Source organism: Dysidea avara, chromosome 11 (genome assembly GCF_963678975.1).
Source record: "Dysidea avara chromosome 11, odDysAvar1.4, whole genome shotgun sequence".
NCBI lineage: Eukaryota > Metazoa > Porifera > Demospongiae > Dictyoceratida > Dysideidae > Dysidea > Dysidea avara.
Window position 1 is genome coordinate 4,104,625 of NC_089282.1, and position 16,271 is coordinate 4,120,895.

A 16,271-nucleotide genomic window follows, 5' to 3' on the forward strand; every position below is an offset into this window, starting at 1 on the left:
ACTATAAAACAGTTTAGAAGATACTTCTGTGCGTAATATGTTGGTAAATGCGGTTTGTTTAACAAGCGCTTCCTTAGCAATGTATAGCAATGTAATTGAACGAATTACGGAAATTTCATAAATCACGAAATACGAGAATTAGCTAATAATATTATTGCACAACCCAAAATTACCCTATTGTAAAAAAGGAATACATAGTTGGTTAATTCATAGTAGCATATACTATCTATGGTTAATCCCAGATGAGTTAGCTAGCTGCATGGCACCTGGTTTTTAGAAGTAGCACAACATCAACTTGTTCACTCTGACACTGGAATGTACTTAATCCGTGTCTGGTCTTAATTTATTATGAGATCATATGATATCTCCGCCATTTAATGTCAAGCAAGAACTGGTATTTTACATCTTCAAAATTATTAACATTCAAGTTAGACTTTGTTATTGCCTTACACTTTACAAAGGTCATTGTCCCCAAGAAATATTTTGCCTAACTTTTCTTCAGCACAATGTGGCCACCATTACATTCTAATGACATTGGTTCTTGATGCTGTATTATTCTGGTCCCTGCAGCTATAACATGGCAGTATTAGACAACCCCTCCAGTTTCTCTTTTAAATTGGATATATAAGATTGGATGTATAAACATAAAACCTTGCTTAGCTCATCACTAAACATACCCCTCTTCCTTCTAATTCATCAATGGAAAATTATCTCTTTAGTCTCCTGCCCGTGTAAATTAGTTGTTCTGATATCACCTTTTCAGTCATTCATTCATTGTACTCCACTTCAATGCTGGATGCTTCAATGCAAAATTCTTAATAGCTGCCACTGTGCCATGTTCACATAATTACCAATGGTAGTTCTCTCTTTATCAGTATAATGGTCATAAATCCCTCACTTTACATTTCCTACTTCACCTGATGGATGGCCATGAATCTTTTGCACTGAGTCATTCGTTGCCTGAATAGTAGATTATGGCATGAGCTTCGACAGTGATCCATCTGGACTGGGCAGGACTGCAGCACTGGAAGACATAGTGGAAGATGAAGCTAAAGACTTTAGCTTAAAATAGACATTGCATTTCATTTGACCAATGAATAGATTTTATATTGCTAAAATAAAAATAAATTTTGTGAATAATATTTTCATGATTGCAAGTAAATTCATGAAAATCATGAAAATTTGAGACCACAAAATTTGGAGCTATACAGTAGCATGCTATATATACTAAATTTTATTATACATGGTTGATATTTAGCTAGAAAAGGGAAGCAATAATTGCATGGGGACCTGAAGTAGCAAAACATCAACTTGTTAGATCTGATCTTATACTGGTAATGATTGCAAAAAGCAATTATAGCTCTTTCACACACAAAATGTATCTAGAAATGGTCATGAGTTGGATACTACTGGCAGCCAACTTGTAAACACAATCTGTAGTAAAATACTTACATGTGGTGTAGGCCTATAACTGTATAGTACATTATGTATGTGTTTTTAATAGGAACCTGTATTGTGAGCTTTGATGAATCAGTAAATGCCACGATTGTAGGAGGTGGTGAACTTCACTTGAGGATAAATGTCAACATTTTGCAATTAAGTGATGTTGATGTGCAAGTACTAACAGGTGTATTTCCCCCGATAGAGATGATAATTAATGCTAATTCCAGAGCATCCATACTGATTTTGAATGTACCTAATGATACGATGTGTTGTGATGATACAATACTTGATCTCAATATTAATGCAACATCACTACCTGATAGCTGTGTTGTTGGTAACCCTGCTAATGCTAGAGTAACAATTGAGTGCAGCAATGGTGAGTATTCAAGTCACTACAAGACCATATTTAGACCACATTTTATATACACTGTATCATGAACAAAATATTCAATAAGACCTTCATATATAGAAATTAAATGCATATTTTGGAATCTGTATGTTTTTACACTACTCAACATTGCAGCATTATTGAACAGTACAGTGGTATTGTTTAAGTTGGGATCCCCCGAAAATTACATGCGCTGCCTAAAATGCCATCTTTAAAAATCATCCTAGAGACATAACAAAAAATTGACCTTTATGAAATAATATTAGTTCATCTATGGTAACATCAAATACAGCGTTAAAACAAGAAAACACATGACCAGACACAACAAAAATGACCTTTACGGAATAATATTAGTTCACCTAAAGTAACTTCATATACTGCCTTAAAACAAGAAAACACTTACAGGCAGCTGGATGTAGAATTTAAAAAAAAACTCATTACCTTTGTCTGCCAGCCTGCCTACCTGCCGACCAGTCTGCCAGTTGCAAGGCCAAACAAAGCAGTACACCGCCACCATTTTATGTCACAATAAGTTGTATATACCATTTGTGGTTTCGACGAGTGTGTGCCCTCTTTGCCTTATCTTTCCTTTAATCTTCAATCAGGCTAATCGTATGCAATGAAATCATTGAGGCATTCATTTTCCATATCAACACTTTCGTTGAACAGCGTTTACTGCCATTTAGATACTACAAACTTATGTAAAGTGCTTACGCTTGGTAGATACCTGTAACCTCATGATAGGTTCAAGACTACACCTATTAACAATCTTGATTGATTATAAAGATCACGTGAGGAGACCACACTTCTTAACAATCATTCACAATGACCACACCCCTTTCAGCTAGCACAGTAAAAATATGAAATAGTGACATTCCTCTGGTAGGTGAAAGGCACACTCGAGATACTCTAATACAGCAGTCACCCTAGTAAACAGTCGCACTTGTATAGCTGTATGCTACAACAAAAAAAAAACCAAACAAGCTAATATATAATATTATATTTAAAATGTAAGTGAGATAGGTATCCCAGCAATAAAAATAGTGAAACTAGATGGTATTATGGTATAGCTTCGTGGGAAATCCCAACTTTGACACTGAACAAAATAATTATTATAACATGCCAATTTAGGGATTTTTTCACCGAGCTATGCTGTAATACCATTATTCATCTCTTGTTTCACTACTTTTTATCACTTGGATCCTTACTTCATTTTAAAATGAATATTAAAAAAAAAGAAACTAGTATACTTCATAATTTATTTAGATTGTTATAACAGATCAACCTGCCTTTTTATTGCTTGCAACCATTGTTATAGTAAACTATGTTCTCTTCAAGAACAGGAATTGGGGGACTGAACCTACCTCAGTTGACAAAGAGGGAACTAAGCTACCCACTATTTAAATTTCCAGTAGAGCTGATAAGTGAAAAAGATCCAAAAGGGTGGTCAAAATAATGTGCTTCATAAAAGTGTGACTCTAAATATAACTTTAACCCTTATATAAAACCACATAGGTTGATATATCAACCATTACACATAAGGGTTAAAATGATGCCTAGAGATTTACCCTACAATGAAAGTACAAGGACCAAAACATGCTGTGGAAGTGAATTTCAGATTGTAAGCATGCAAATCCTTTACGTACCTTTGGAAAATGATCCATAACTCATTGCCAGTTGATCCCATTTACTCCAAATCACTGTTGGCTAATTTATCATTCAATGGTGAGTAACAGGGAGGTAGGACATGATGTCACAACGCATACAGTTTTGCATAATTTTATTGAATTCCAATGATAGTTACATGATGAAAAAGTAACGTACCAGCTACTTGCATCATTGTAGATGCCAATCTTGATTGTATTTGCTACTAACAAGTAAGAATACAAGAACACAGGTACCTGAAATTACGATAAACATTTATTCTAAATAACGCCCTATTGCAAAATTCACCGTCTTATCACTGGGGCTCAGTAAATAAAATGATTTCTACACTAGCAAAGTTACATTTCCGAAAAGAATCACAGCGCTAATCTTCATGGTTTACTAGAACTAAAGCCTATGGCAAAATGTACAGTATGGACACAATTATCGTGATGTAATGTCCTACCCTCAATGGGTGAGTAAGGCCATATACAACAGCTCACATGACTCAACCCTCAATGGCAGATAAAGTGTGGAATGTGCCATTGTGATAAAACCAGTTGCTGTTCTTCATCACTTCATAACAAGTAAGCCTCTGTTGTTATAGTGGTTGTTAGCCTTCTCCTAGTAGCCTTCCCTTGTAGCCAATGAATAAACGTTTTTTCCAGGAGCGTAGCCGGGATTTTTTAAAGGGGGGTTCCAACAACAGTATTGAGTTACGAGAAGCAGGAGTCTGGGGGCACAGCCCCCAGCCGCTGAGAGACTTTCCATATTTTAATAAATCAAAACTCAGCAAATTACTATATTTTATGCAAAAAAAGCTGGAGTACATTAATTATAATGCATATAAGTGCCCCTGGGGTAAAGCTCAAGTAGTACTAGGTAGAGCTATAATACCAAGTGCATGGAAACAGACAGTATAACACATAACTATAAGCTTAGAGACACATATACTGTAGATAATTGTCCCACTAAAGTATAAGATTGGAACCATGAATCGACTGATACAAATAGAATGACTTACAATCAAAACATTATACAGTAACTATAAACATGCATAGCGTGGATTCCGGCGTTCTGCATGCCCAAGTGATGGAGTTCTATATCTTTTAACCAAAGTATAAGATCATGCTCAGTTTTGCATTTAATAGAATGTCTTAGAAACTCTGCAAATGAAGTCCTTTAACAGTTAGAGTATAGGTGACTGTTCTATTAGAGTATTTACCTGACTGCTCTATTACAGTATATCGATCTTTTCAACAAGAGGGCCCAGTAAATCCTTCTAGTGCAAGCTTTATCAATTGTTGTGCTGTGCCATACACTATTACTCACTCATTTTGATGCACTGCATGTACTAAATGGTGCGTTAGAGTCCTGCTGTAAACCCAGAAGCCTGAGTCTGAATTTTACAGGGGGTTCCTGAACCCCCCGAACCCCCCCACCCGCTCTCTACGCCCCTGCTTTCAATATCAGGATGCTAATAGGGGAGGTTATAAAACAAGGAATTGAACAATGGAATAATTTTTTTTATTAATTAGTATAAATACATTATACTTACCATAGGTCAACTACAAAGCACATGCCCACAATTAAAATGTGCATGGCCACCTCTGTGAGTTATTTATGTGTAGGGAAGGTTTTGCAATATTGGACCTGGATTATGCAACCTCTCTCAATAAGTTTGTACTGTGCTTCATGATAACCAACATTATCTAGTACTGCATCACCCTATGCGGATTTTCTCTGTTCAAACCTCTAACCTAGACATAACTTTTAAAGACACAGCAGCTGCAGGTGCTGAATTGAACATACATATTCAAGGATAAGTTAATCTGGTGTACCCAGAGTAACAGAAATGTCTGGTGAGAAGCCCTCCTAAGTATGTAAACATGAACATAAGGAGACATGTTGAACAACAAGTGGACACCAAATAAAATACACAACAAGCATTTCTACTTGAACATATAATGACACCTGTCAAACAACAAGTGTCCACTGCTACATGTACAATGTACGACATAATCCCAACTGTTTCTACTTGAACATGAGGGTATCTGTCAAAACAGCAAGTGGCACCAAATAGAATGCACAACTTGGTCCCAAAAATATTTCTACTTGAATTTACATAAGGATGCCTGTCAAACAAGAAATTGGTTTAGCTGGAGTAACTACTTGCACAAAATCTCCAATCCTCCTCACATAATTTCATGCCTTAGTTCAGCATTCATACAGCAAGTGGGAGTAATTACCGTATACTGAGGTTTGTAGTAGTGTTCCAATCACCCAACAATTGTGCTGAGCATGAGTGCGAATGAAGAATGTACAATATGGTTCCAAAACTATTGAGGATACCCATCAGACAACAATTGGGCACTAAATAGAATGCACAACATTGTTCCCAAAAATGTTTCTGCTTGAACATAAGGAAACAGGAAACATGTCAAACAACAAGTGATCACTAAATAGAATGCATGACATGGTCCCAAAATATTTCTTAGCTAGTACAATGAGAAAATCAAGATTAGCATTGTACAGGTTCCCACTTTTTAAGCTAAGCCAATACCTGGTATATTTTGCCCCATTTTACCGATAATTAACCAATAAAAGTACAGCTTAAAGTACAGTATTGAACAGCATTAGTACAGCATTAAAGTACAGCTTGTAAAGCTAATGCTGTGAGGTTGTCACCTCATCAATGCTGCCAAGTGGGTTAGGGCTCCAATTATCACTCTTTATTTATGGTTTAAATTGTGCATAAACAAATTACCTAAGTACATGCTGGAGCCTTTGACACCAGCTCACCATGCAACAGTGCCAGTTGTAGCCCATTACAACTCATAATTTTTTCAGATAATTGTCAATACAACTCTAATCAAGAATGGATACTGTGACAATATGATGACAGAGAAGGAAATATTATTATTTCATCAGCAGTGAACATTCTTACTATGTTTTGTTCACATAAACAGACGAATCACAAAAAGGTGCAGCACAGGGGTGCAATGCCTATTCTGACTACTTAATGAGTTTCTTAATTGTTTGCGTGTCTTGTGTGTACCTAAAATTCACAGTTCTCTGCATAGGCGGATCTTAGGGGGGGGGCCGGGGGGTGCTGTGCCCCCCTGGCCCTTCTTTGGCCCTTCTCTAGCAGCCAGTTTTCACTATTATTTCATCATCTCAATGTTTAATGATTGTACAGAAGTTATAAACAAACTTTCTTACATAGCTAGGCATAGAGAAAGGAAGGCTAGATGGGCTGAAGACCAACCCCAATGTCAGAAAAAGGGACTTTAACCCTTACACAGATTCAGAGATAATGATTGATAGAAGACTGAGATACTCTAATAGAGCATTCAGATAACTCTAATAAAACAGTCAAGTAAGTAATGAATAATGAGCCGCCCACCCACATTGAGTTTCTGATCTGAAGCATTAATGTCTACAAAAGCTATCTAGAGTCTACATGTTTTCATCTTTACGCAAAGCATATACCTTTGATCATTATGAAAATTGTACGAGACACAAAGTATAAGCTACACTGCATGCTAATAGTGGTAGGGTATCAGCACTTTACTGTCATTTAGCAGCTAATATTATGAACTATGTTAACTGTCTAAAATAATTTCTTGAGTATGTTACTATTGCATTTGACCACACTATAGCTGCTTTATCTAAAAATGTACAACTAATTTTTAGGTGACCCACCGGATATTGACGAGGGACTATTTGTACCACGACCAGATCCTATTACCCCTGGAGACAAAATGGTCAAAATAGGGACAACTGCATATGTTATTGATGGAAATGATGTTACCATTAAATGTAACATTGCCAGTGGAACACGTCCAATAACTATTAGTTGGTTTAGAAATGGACTAGAGGATACATCAGTTGGAAGTGTGTCAACAATCACCATATCAAATGTGAATGATGGAGACATGTATTTGTGTAGAGCAGACAATAGGTTTGGATTTGATGAGGAAATAACCATGATAGTGGTTCAACGTAAGTGGTATATACTGCTTTCTGTGCTAGTTGGGGATAGCTTACTGCAGTAACACTATTATTTTAGATCACAGCATACTCAAATTTCATTGGCTACTTAACAGGTATCTAAATCCTGTAGATCCCTTGATTTTTCTCAATAGATTCCTGTCTCTGAGGTGATACAAAACATGGCAATTATGTGCCTGTAACATTGACATTTAACTGAATAACAGGTGCTGTAACAATTAGGCTTGTTTCTAGTTTTTATACTAATGAATGCTATATAACAAGCAGTTGTGACCGTACAACAACAATGAGCCAGGGTCTTAATAAGTTAGACTTTGAAACAAAGGGTTCCACAGTTCTTACTTCCTCCTCTGCTCATTAAACTGTATGGCACCAACTAATAACAGCATTACTTGTATTTATATCCCAGTGAAGCCATACTTTAAAGAATTTATCTGAACAATGTGGTAGTTAATATCTGGGGTGGGTGATAACTACCATATTGTCCAGTGTGGTGTTACACACCATAACAAGACACACGGTAGTGTGTCATGTGGCCCAATAAGCCAGCACACCACACTGTGAGAATGTTAACAGGTTCACACAAATGTAGCTCTATGATCCCTTATCCGATTGGAACCAAATTTGCTCCAAAAGTGCCGGCCAGGTAGGGAAGTCTACATACCAAATTTGAAGAAAATCGCTCCAGAAATTTCCAAGATATGAGCGGCCAAAATTTCATTCTTTTCTTCTTCATTTCACACACTTTGCAAAATCTGCTGTAAAACACCAATGTGTGCTCCAATCGGGCTGAAATTGGCACACTTAAAGGGCACATTAAAGGGGATCTCAGTACCAAGTTTGGTAGGAACCCGATGAACATTCACGGAGTTGTGACCAATTATTCACGTAAAATAAGATCGAACTTCTGTCATGCCCACAGGGTAAACCCTTGAAGGAATGAGATGAAAAATGCTATGTAGATGGAGTAACCATCGTAGGAGTGCCTTTTTGTGGTTTGAAAGGAATCCAGGTAAAGGCCATCAAGATATGACACAAAACCCAACCTGTATCACAATTACGCGATCGAATTTTATGAATAAAAAACTATTAGTTTTCACACTTACAAGGCAAACTGCTTAGAGCAATGAGTGTGTAGCTGGAATAATCATCATAGGAAGTCCTTACAGTAGTACAGAAGAATCGAATTACCAACCACTTAGTTATGATTCAAAAGCAAACTACACGTGTAGCAAAGCAAGATTGAGAATCGAGATACTCTAATAGAACAGTCACCCTAATAGAGCAATAAGCTGCCAAGATACTCTAATAGAACAGTCACCATGCAGCTACAAATAAATCACTCTAGCAATTCAGACCATTGCAAGTCATCCTGTAGGGAGATTTGCTTGAAACCAATTCACACAGCCACAAACAAATCACCTTGTACAGAGTTCAGCTACAAGCAATTAAGTCGCCGTATAGAGAGCTCAGCTAGAACCAAGTCACCCTGTAGAGAGATCAGCTAAAAATAAGTTTCAACTTGTAGAGAATTCTGGTACAAAAAAGTCATACTGTAGAGAGATCAGCTAGAAACAAGTTACCCTATAGAGAGTTCAGCTACAAGCAAAACACTCTGTTATCAGCTAGAAATAAGTCACCTTGTAGAGAGATCAGCTAGAAACAAATTACCCTATAGAGAGTTCAGCTACAAGCAAATCATCCTGTGATCAGCTAGAAATACATCACCGTGTAGAGAGATCAGCTAGAAACAAGTCACCCTGTAGAAAGATCAACTAGAAACCAGTCACTCTGTAGAGAGTTCAGCTACAAACAAATTACCCTGTAGAATTCAGCTACCACCCTATAGAGAGATCAGCCACAAACAAGTCACCCATAGAGAGATCAGCTAGAAACAAGTCACCCAGAGTTCAGCTACATACAAATCACCCTGTAGAGAGTTCAGCTACAAAGTAAGTCACCCTGTTGAGAGAGAGGCTAGAAACTAGTCACCCTGTATAAAGTTCAACTACATTTCAAATCACCCTGTAGAGAATTCAGCTTAAAATAAATCACCTTGTAGAGAGTTGAGATTAAAGCAAATCACCTTGTAGAGAGTTCAGCTACAAGAATATCTCCCTGTAAAGAGATCAACTACAAACAAATCACACTGTAGATAGATCAACAACTAGAAAACGTTACCCTGTAGAGACATCAACTAGAAATAAGTCACCCTGTAGAAAGATCAGCTAGAATCAAGTCACCACATAGAGAGTTTAGCTACAAATCACCCTGTAGAGAGATCTCCTAGAAACAAGTCACCCTGTAGAGAGAGCAGCTAGAAACAAGTCACCCTGTAGCGAGTTCAGCCACAAACGAGCCACCCTGTAGAGAGATCAGCTACAAAAAAAATCACACTGTAGAGAGATCAGCTAGAAAAAGAGAGTTTAGCTGCAAACAAATCACCCTGTAGAGAGGTCAGTTATAAACAAGTCAGAGAGATCAGCTAGAAAAAGTTACCCTGTAGAGAGTTCAACTACAAACAAATTACCCTGCAGAGAGTTCAGTTACAAACAGATCACCCTGTAGAGAATTCAGCTATGCACAAATCACCCTGTAGAGAGATTAGTTAGAAACAAGTCACTCTGTAAAGAGATTAACTAGAAACAAGTCACTCTGTAGAGAGATCAGCTAAAAATAAGTTTCAATTTGTGGAGAATTCTGGTACAAAAAAAGTCACCCTGTAGAGAGATCAGCTGCAAACAAATCACCCTGTAGAGAGATCAGCTAATTTTCCCTGTAGAGAGTTCAGCTACAAACTATTCACCCTGTAGAGAGGTCAGCTAATTTTCCCTGTAGAGGGTTCAGCTACAAACTATTCACCCTGTAGAGAGATCAGCTAATTACCCTGTAGAGAGTTCAGCTCTAAACAAGTCATCCTGTATAGAAATCAGCTAGAAATAAGGGACCATGTAGAGAGTTCGGCTTCAAACAAATTGTCCCCGTAGAGAGTTCAGCTACATTTTATGTGACCACTTAGAAAGTTCAGCTACGCTTCAAGTCACCCATTGGAGATCAGCTACAAGCAAGTTATACTGTAGAAAAGCAATAGCATGTAATAATTCAAAATTTGTAGATAAAATCAAAAATAGTTAATGTAAAAAATCTGCTTTGAATGTCTTTCTTCTTTCTCTGTATTAAAGAAAAAAAACACAGGTTAAAAAACCCCAAAGCCAGCCATAAGATGGCTTTGGTGTATACAAATACAAAAAGAAGTGATATCTAAATCAAAAAACAGCCAAGCTATAAAAGAGGTGAGGCCCCCATAAAAGCCATGGTGAAAAAAGATGTGAAATCCAAGGTGGCGACCAAGAAATGCAGGTTAATGGTAAAAAAATAGTAATAATGACAATTCAGGTGAATTTGGTACCGCTTGGTCTGGTTTGTGCAGCTCAACCGGGGACCTGGACTTCAGGGAAGAAGTGCTACTGGATTCCTACTAAGGCTCAAATGAACTTGGATTGTCGGGGTCCAAACATTCATTAACTAAAGTTCATAAATCTTTTGAACTTTTAAATAAAACTGGTTCCTGTATATAAATTACATCTAGTTATCAATCATTCAACAAAATACTGAAATCAAACAGTACATGTTCACTAGACTATGTAAAATCTAGTATCTATAAAATACAAATCACACTATAGACCATCACTACTAGCTTTTTCAATAATGATAAATCCATGTTTATAAAGCCCATGAAATACTTGAAAAACCCATGAAAATATTATGATTTAAGCTCTATGGGTTTTTCATTGGTATGTCTAAATGCAATGAATTTTACATCAAAATCATGTAAATTAATGTAACTGTTCTCTATGCCAAAACCTTTACCAATGAATAAGCTATGAAATTGTACGATGCGATAATATGATACCAATGAAATTCCCATGAAAGTTTTAGCACTTTCTGCATATACCCATGAATTACCTATGATGTTAAATAGGTACCAATGAAATTCTCATGAAAATTTTGATTTCTTAAACATGCCAAAGCCTTGCCAATGAATTGGCTATGAAATTACAATGTACGAAATGTGTTACCAATGAAATTCTTATGAAACGCCTGGCTACTTTTACACATAACCAACCTCTACCAATGATTCAGCCATGAATTACCCAAAATACTAATATGACATCCACGAAATTCCTATAAAGGGATATATAATTGTTAATGTGCAATTTATATTTAATTATTGCTATATATATATATATGCCGTGTTTGTTTTCATTGAAGTTTTGATTTCACTACAGTTCAAGCAAGGTCCAGGAGTGAGAATACATATGTATGATGTAGCTACGTATGTACAGTATAGCGAGCCATACACACACATGAACGCCAATATAATGCTCAATGTTAATTACTATATTCATAGCTACGGTCAGTGCCCCTAGAGGGAAGAGTCTGGAAGATTGGATCAGTCTGGAAGAAACCATAAACCCAGGTTTTACTATACTCTCTATGAAGAAAACTAATGGAGGCTGGCACTTATCTTGAAAGCCGTGATTTCTACTCCAAGGCTTAACAATAGATAGCTGATCAGTAGCCAGCCCGGCCGGCGTACGGGTATGTACGGTAGACTTAGTGAACCAAAACTAAACCCTTGGCATAAAATGGGAGTGCTGTGTGTGCAATTTACGAGCCGATGGACTACAAGAGACTAGTTGTTTACCGTGTCCAGCAGAGTGCAGGAGTATAGCTAGCTACGAGTCCGGATTCGAGATGCACCAGCAAGTAACGGCCGACCCACTCTAGGGCCAGGTAATGCGCCTGGGACTAAACATCAGTGATATCTGCCAAAGCACTTATGCGTCGATTTCCACCCTGAAAACAACTGGCACAAAACTTTCCTTAACTTGCGTGGCATTATTTAGACCGAACAGAATTACCATAGAAACAATTTCTTAACAACGAGAGTAGCCAGGTGGAAGCATAGATACACTATACACAAGTGGAGCGCATCAGATTTCCGCATGTTTCTCGAGCTGATACAATGATACTGAAGTGGTAATTTGCTGTTGTTGCTCTAGTAGACTGGTTCTTCAGGTAGCTAATGTCGTCAGTTGCCAGCCGTCGTGTCGCAGTCATATGATTTATGTCGCCGCTTTGGTTCAACATAAGTACAGCTATGTTTTACCACTCGTAAGTGTTCCCGGCCTCGTGAAATGAAGGGGAAACAGTGCAACAGTGGACAATTGTAACGGGGACAGTGTCAGACCGGCTTATATGGCTTGACCTGAAGAAGTGTAAATCCTACTGAATAAATGGACCATCAAATTAATGCTGCAGCTGTGGAAGTATTTGTGTGGAGTCTGTTGTAGTCATTGCCATTATCCATGAGTTAGTCACGCAGTGTTCATGAAGATTGAAGCTGGCAGGATGTCACCCGGGCCAGCTTCTTTTGATGGTACAAAACTATAGTGGTGTTTATCCAGAGGCGTAGCTAAGGGGGGGCATTTGCCCCCCTATCACTAAATGATTTTTTTTAAACCTTTGTCACAAGTTTACCAGTATTAAACCGACACGCAAATGCCTGTAAATTATGTACACTACTACGCGGTATCACCAGGGGTTGCTAGTGAATGCGCACACACAACATTCAACTCGCTCGTGAATCCATCGAACGAAAATATTAGAGACATACTTCTATATTTAGCCTAGATTACTCGCGTGATAAAACACTTTTGAATCTAAAAAGAGTGACCCGTTTCTCCTCGGCAGGAGTCACAAGTGACAAAGGAGACCAGATGAGGCTATGAACCTACTGCCTACGAGGTGATAAAGCGTTAGCTAAGTAAATGTACCATTATCGAGTCAATCACACTGGACCTTTGTACGTACGGCAGTTCAGTCTGTTTTTACTTTGTCAGTCAGTCAGGTGGATCAGTCAAGCTTACAAGTTCTGCTAGCAAGACAGGTGGGATTTCATGCAATACATAGCATTTGAATTTCGCCGAGTGAAGTGAATGAATACGTCATCCTGTCAGCAGTGTGCTAGGACTACAGCACAGGCTGTGGCTAACGTTTGTATTTGCACTAAAGTATTAGCTCTACCGGACTGTGGATGAATTTGTTGGAATACAGTTGTGGCACGTGCGATGATGCTCGACGAATGTAGCTACCAGCAGTCAGTACTGAAATAGTTACGTAGCTAGTTATTTAAGCTGTAATAATACAACACCGTATGTTGGCTAGCCCACCATTGGGTTATTAGCCTTTTTTTGCAATCATGAATGATTTTGAATGTTTTGTGGGGGCATGCCTGCCCCTCCATCACCTTCTGGCTAGCTACGCCCCTGTGTTTATCGTTTTTTGGTTTTCTTGCATATTGTCTAGCCTCATCAACATTGATTTTGCAAGTGTCATCAGTTAATGTTGTGCCATCGAGTCAGTACAAATTCACATTTTTATTATTCCTACTGCTTGTTGCTATCTGCCACTTTGTGTACTGAACCTGACAATCTGTCCATCCCTTCAAATTTTTGGTTATTTTATACAAAAAAGCCTAGAAGGTTTTTGTTTCTTCAAAAATTTCTAGTCATACAGCAGCATACAGTATTACTGTGCTTCTTTCTTGCTGCAGACTTGACAGCATTATTTGGCTGCTTATACCTGCAAGGAGATAATAAGAACACATTTAAATCCAGAAATATCATGATGAGGTTTTAATGCATGTCATGTGATGTCTTATGCCATTATTAACATGCGCAAAATATGCAGGTGTCACAGGTATGCTTGCAATTGCGTGATTTTACAAACAGCAAAGTAATGAAAACAAACTGATGAACACCATATATGCAGGTACCATTAATTTAAGAGTATAATTGTCATTACAATTCTTGTTGTAGTAAAGTCTCAAAGATATTGTGGATGACATACAGTCTATCTGAAGTGGAACCGGCATATTGCAATCCATCAGTGGTTTGTCAAGTAGCTAGATCTAGACAAGCTGATTCAGAAGTGGAATAGCAACGAGCAGCATACACTCACCAGCTGGGATGTACTGTGCACCTGCAACCCATATTCTTGCATTGGTTTCATAAGTATTTCCTGACACTAGCATACATATTTCATTGGTGTTTAGCACACGTATTGCAATATGTTTTCATAGCATTAATATGGTTTTTCACGTGGTTTTCATGGTGGAATTTCATGTCTATACCATGCTATTTACATTGCTATGGACTTTCATGGGTATTTCATAGCTTAATACAGTAAATCTATTTTCATGCGTTTTTCATGGCTTTGACTTCACATAAATTTCATAACAATTTCATTATAATATTTCATCCCTTTTTCATGTGTAATGGGTTTTTCATAGCCCATGAAATCTTCAAATTTCATGGGGTGCAACATATGAATATACCATGAAAAATATTGCCATAATTTTCATGGGTCATTCATGGTTGAAAAAACTAGTAGTACATGTTCTGCCAACAGAGCTTCCAATCCCGTGTTATTAGTATAGTATCCATGATATTATGAACTCTTGGTGTAACATATAGGCTTCAGAGTCTAGTATTTGTTTGTTTCCCAACTGCAATTAGTTTAGCCGCACTGTGATGAATCCTTGAGAATATTCGAAGACTGAACCAAAGACTGAGTTGGTATGTACAGAGAACAGTGCTCCTTCAATTGAAGAATGCCCAAAGGTAAGATAACATGGCAACGCAGTGAAAATTCGAAGCGATACTCCACCTTCGGTTCAGTGTTATTGGTTTCTCAGACGCACTCCCCCAGAGTTATCTTAAGGTTAAGAGCCACACTTCTTCAGTTACACAACAGAGCAATGCTCTTCGTGGTGAACTTGAACATCCGCCTTGAGTTAAACACACTCCTTTATGTCTGGGATAGCCTTTGTAGTTAAATGCGAAAATATACTAGCCAGTTTGTACGTTACACGGAAAGGAAGCCGTTAACTACTGTGCGATCTTTTACTTTAGCAACAGTTACCTAGCAATCATTGTTATTGTTGCTATGCTATGGGTATCTACCACTATGGCAACAACAGTTATCAATTTGGTTCACACATACTGTCAGAATAACATTGCACTTTCAAAAACTACTAGTAAGATTTGGGGTTTATTGCACTACTACTATTGGGACTAAATGTATGGCAAACCAATTCACTACGTGATTAGTTGTGAAAACATAATAAACAGGGTTACCCCAAAAATGAAAGTGTAATGAAAATAATGCTATAAAATCCTGTAAAAATTATTTTGCATTGAATTTTTGTTACTCATGAAAAATGAATGAAAATAACTTTCACCTTGGTTTTCTCACTATTTTAAATATTCATTTTCAGCTACACTACAAATGAAGAACACTAGGAGAAGGACCCCTGCAATCAATCCAGTCACAAAGAAAAATTTGGACAATTCCCGTCAAAGGTAAAGAAACCATAATGCAACACTACCACAAATCAACACCTCACTCTATGAGCAAACACAAATGGGACACAAAGGAGGACACAGGTAAGTCCATGTAGCATGCATTGTACGTGCTTTGGTATACAAAGGCACTGAAGCGACTTCGAACAGTGAAAAAATCAACCCTGTATCTTTAGCCGTTATTGAGTTACACTTGTCTGAAGGAAGTAGAAATTTCACAATTTTTATTTTATTTTAGCAACTTTTTGGAAGCATTTCAAGTTGTACTGAAAGTACTTTTAGGCTTGGTTATACCTAACCAATACTGCCAAGGCAGTTTCCAACTTGATGTGAGCATCATTAATAACTGGAAG

General features: G+C 37.6%; 2 protein-coding genes across 2 annotated transcripts in view; both read left to right on the forward strand.

Annotated features, from left to right (window-relative positions):
- LOC136239155 (extracellular matrix organizing protein FRAS1-like) overlaps window positions 1-1,909 on the forward strand; it is a 47,890-nt gene extending 45,981 nt beyond the window's left edge. The window contains exon 13 of the mRNA XM_066029891.1: window positions 1,505-1,909. Coding sequence (XP_065885963.1) covers window positions 1,505-1,881 — 377 coding nt within the window. The 3' untranslated portion in view covers window positions 1,882-1,909. The remainder of the gene's footprint in view (window positions 1-1,504) is intronic.
- Window positions 1-16,271, forward strand: part of LOC136238120 (hemicentin-1-like) — a 105,073-nt gene that overhangs the window by 85,420 nt on the left and 3,382 nt on the right. The window contains exon 5 of the mRNA XM_066028458.1: window positions 7,172-7,480. Coding sequence (XP_065884530.1) covers window positions 7,172-7,480 — 309 coding nt within the window. The remainder of the gene's footprint in view (window positions 1-7,171; window positions 7,481-16,271) is intronic.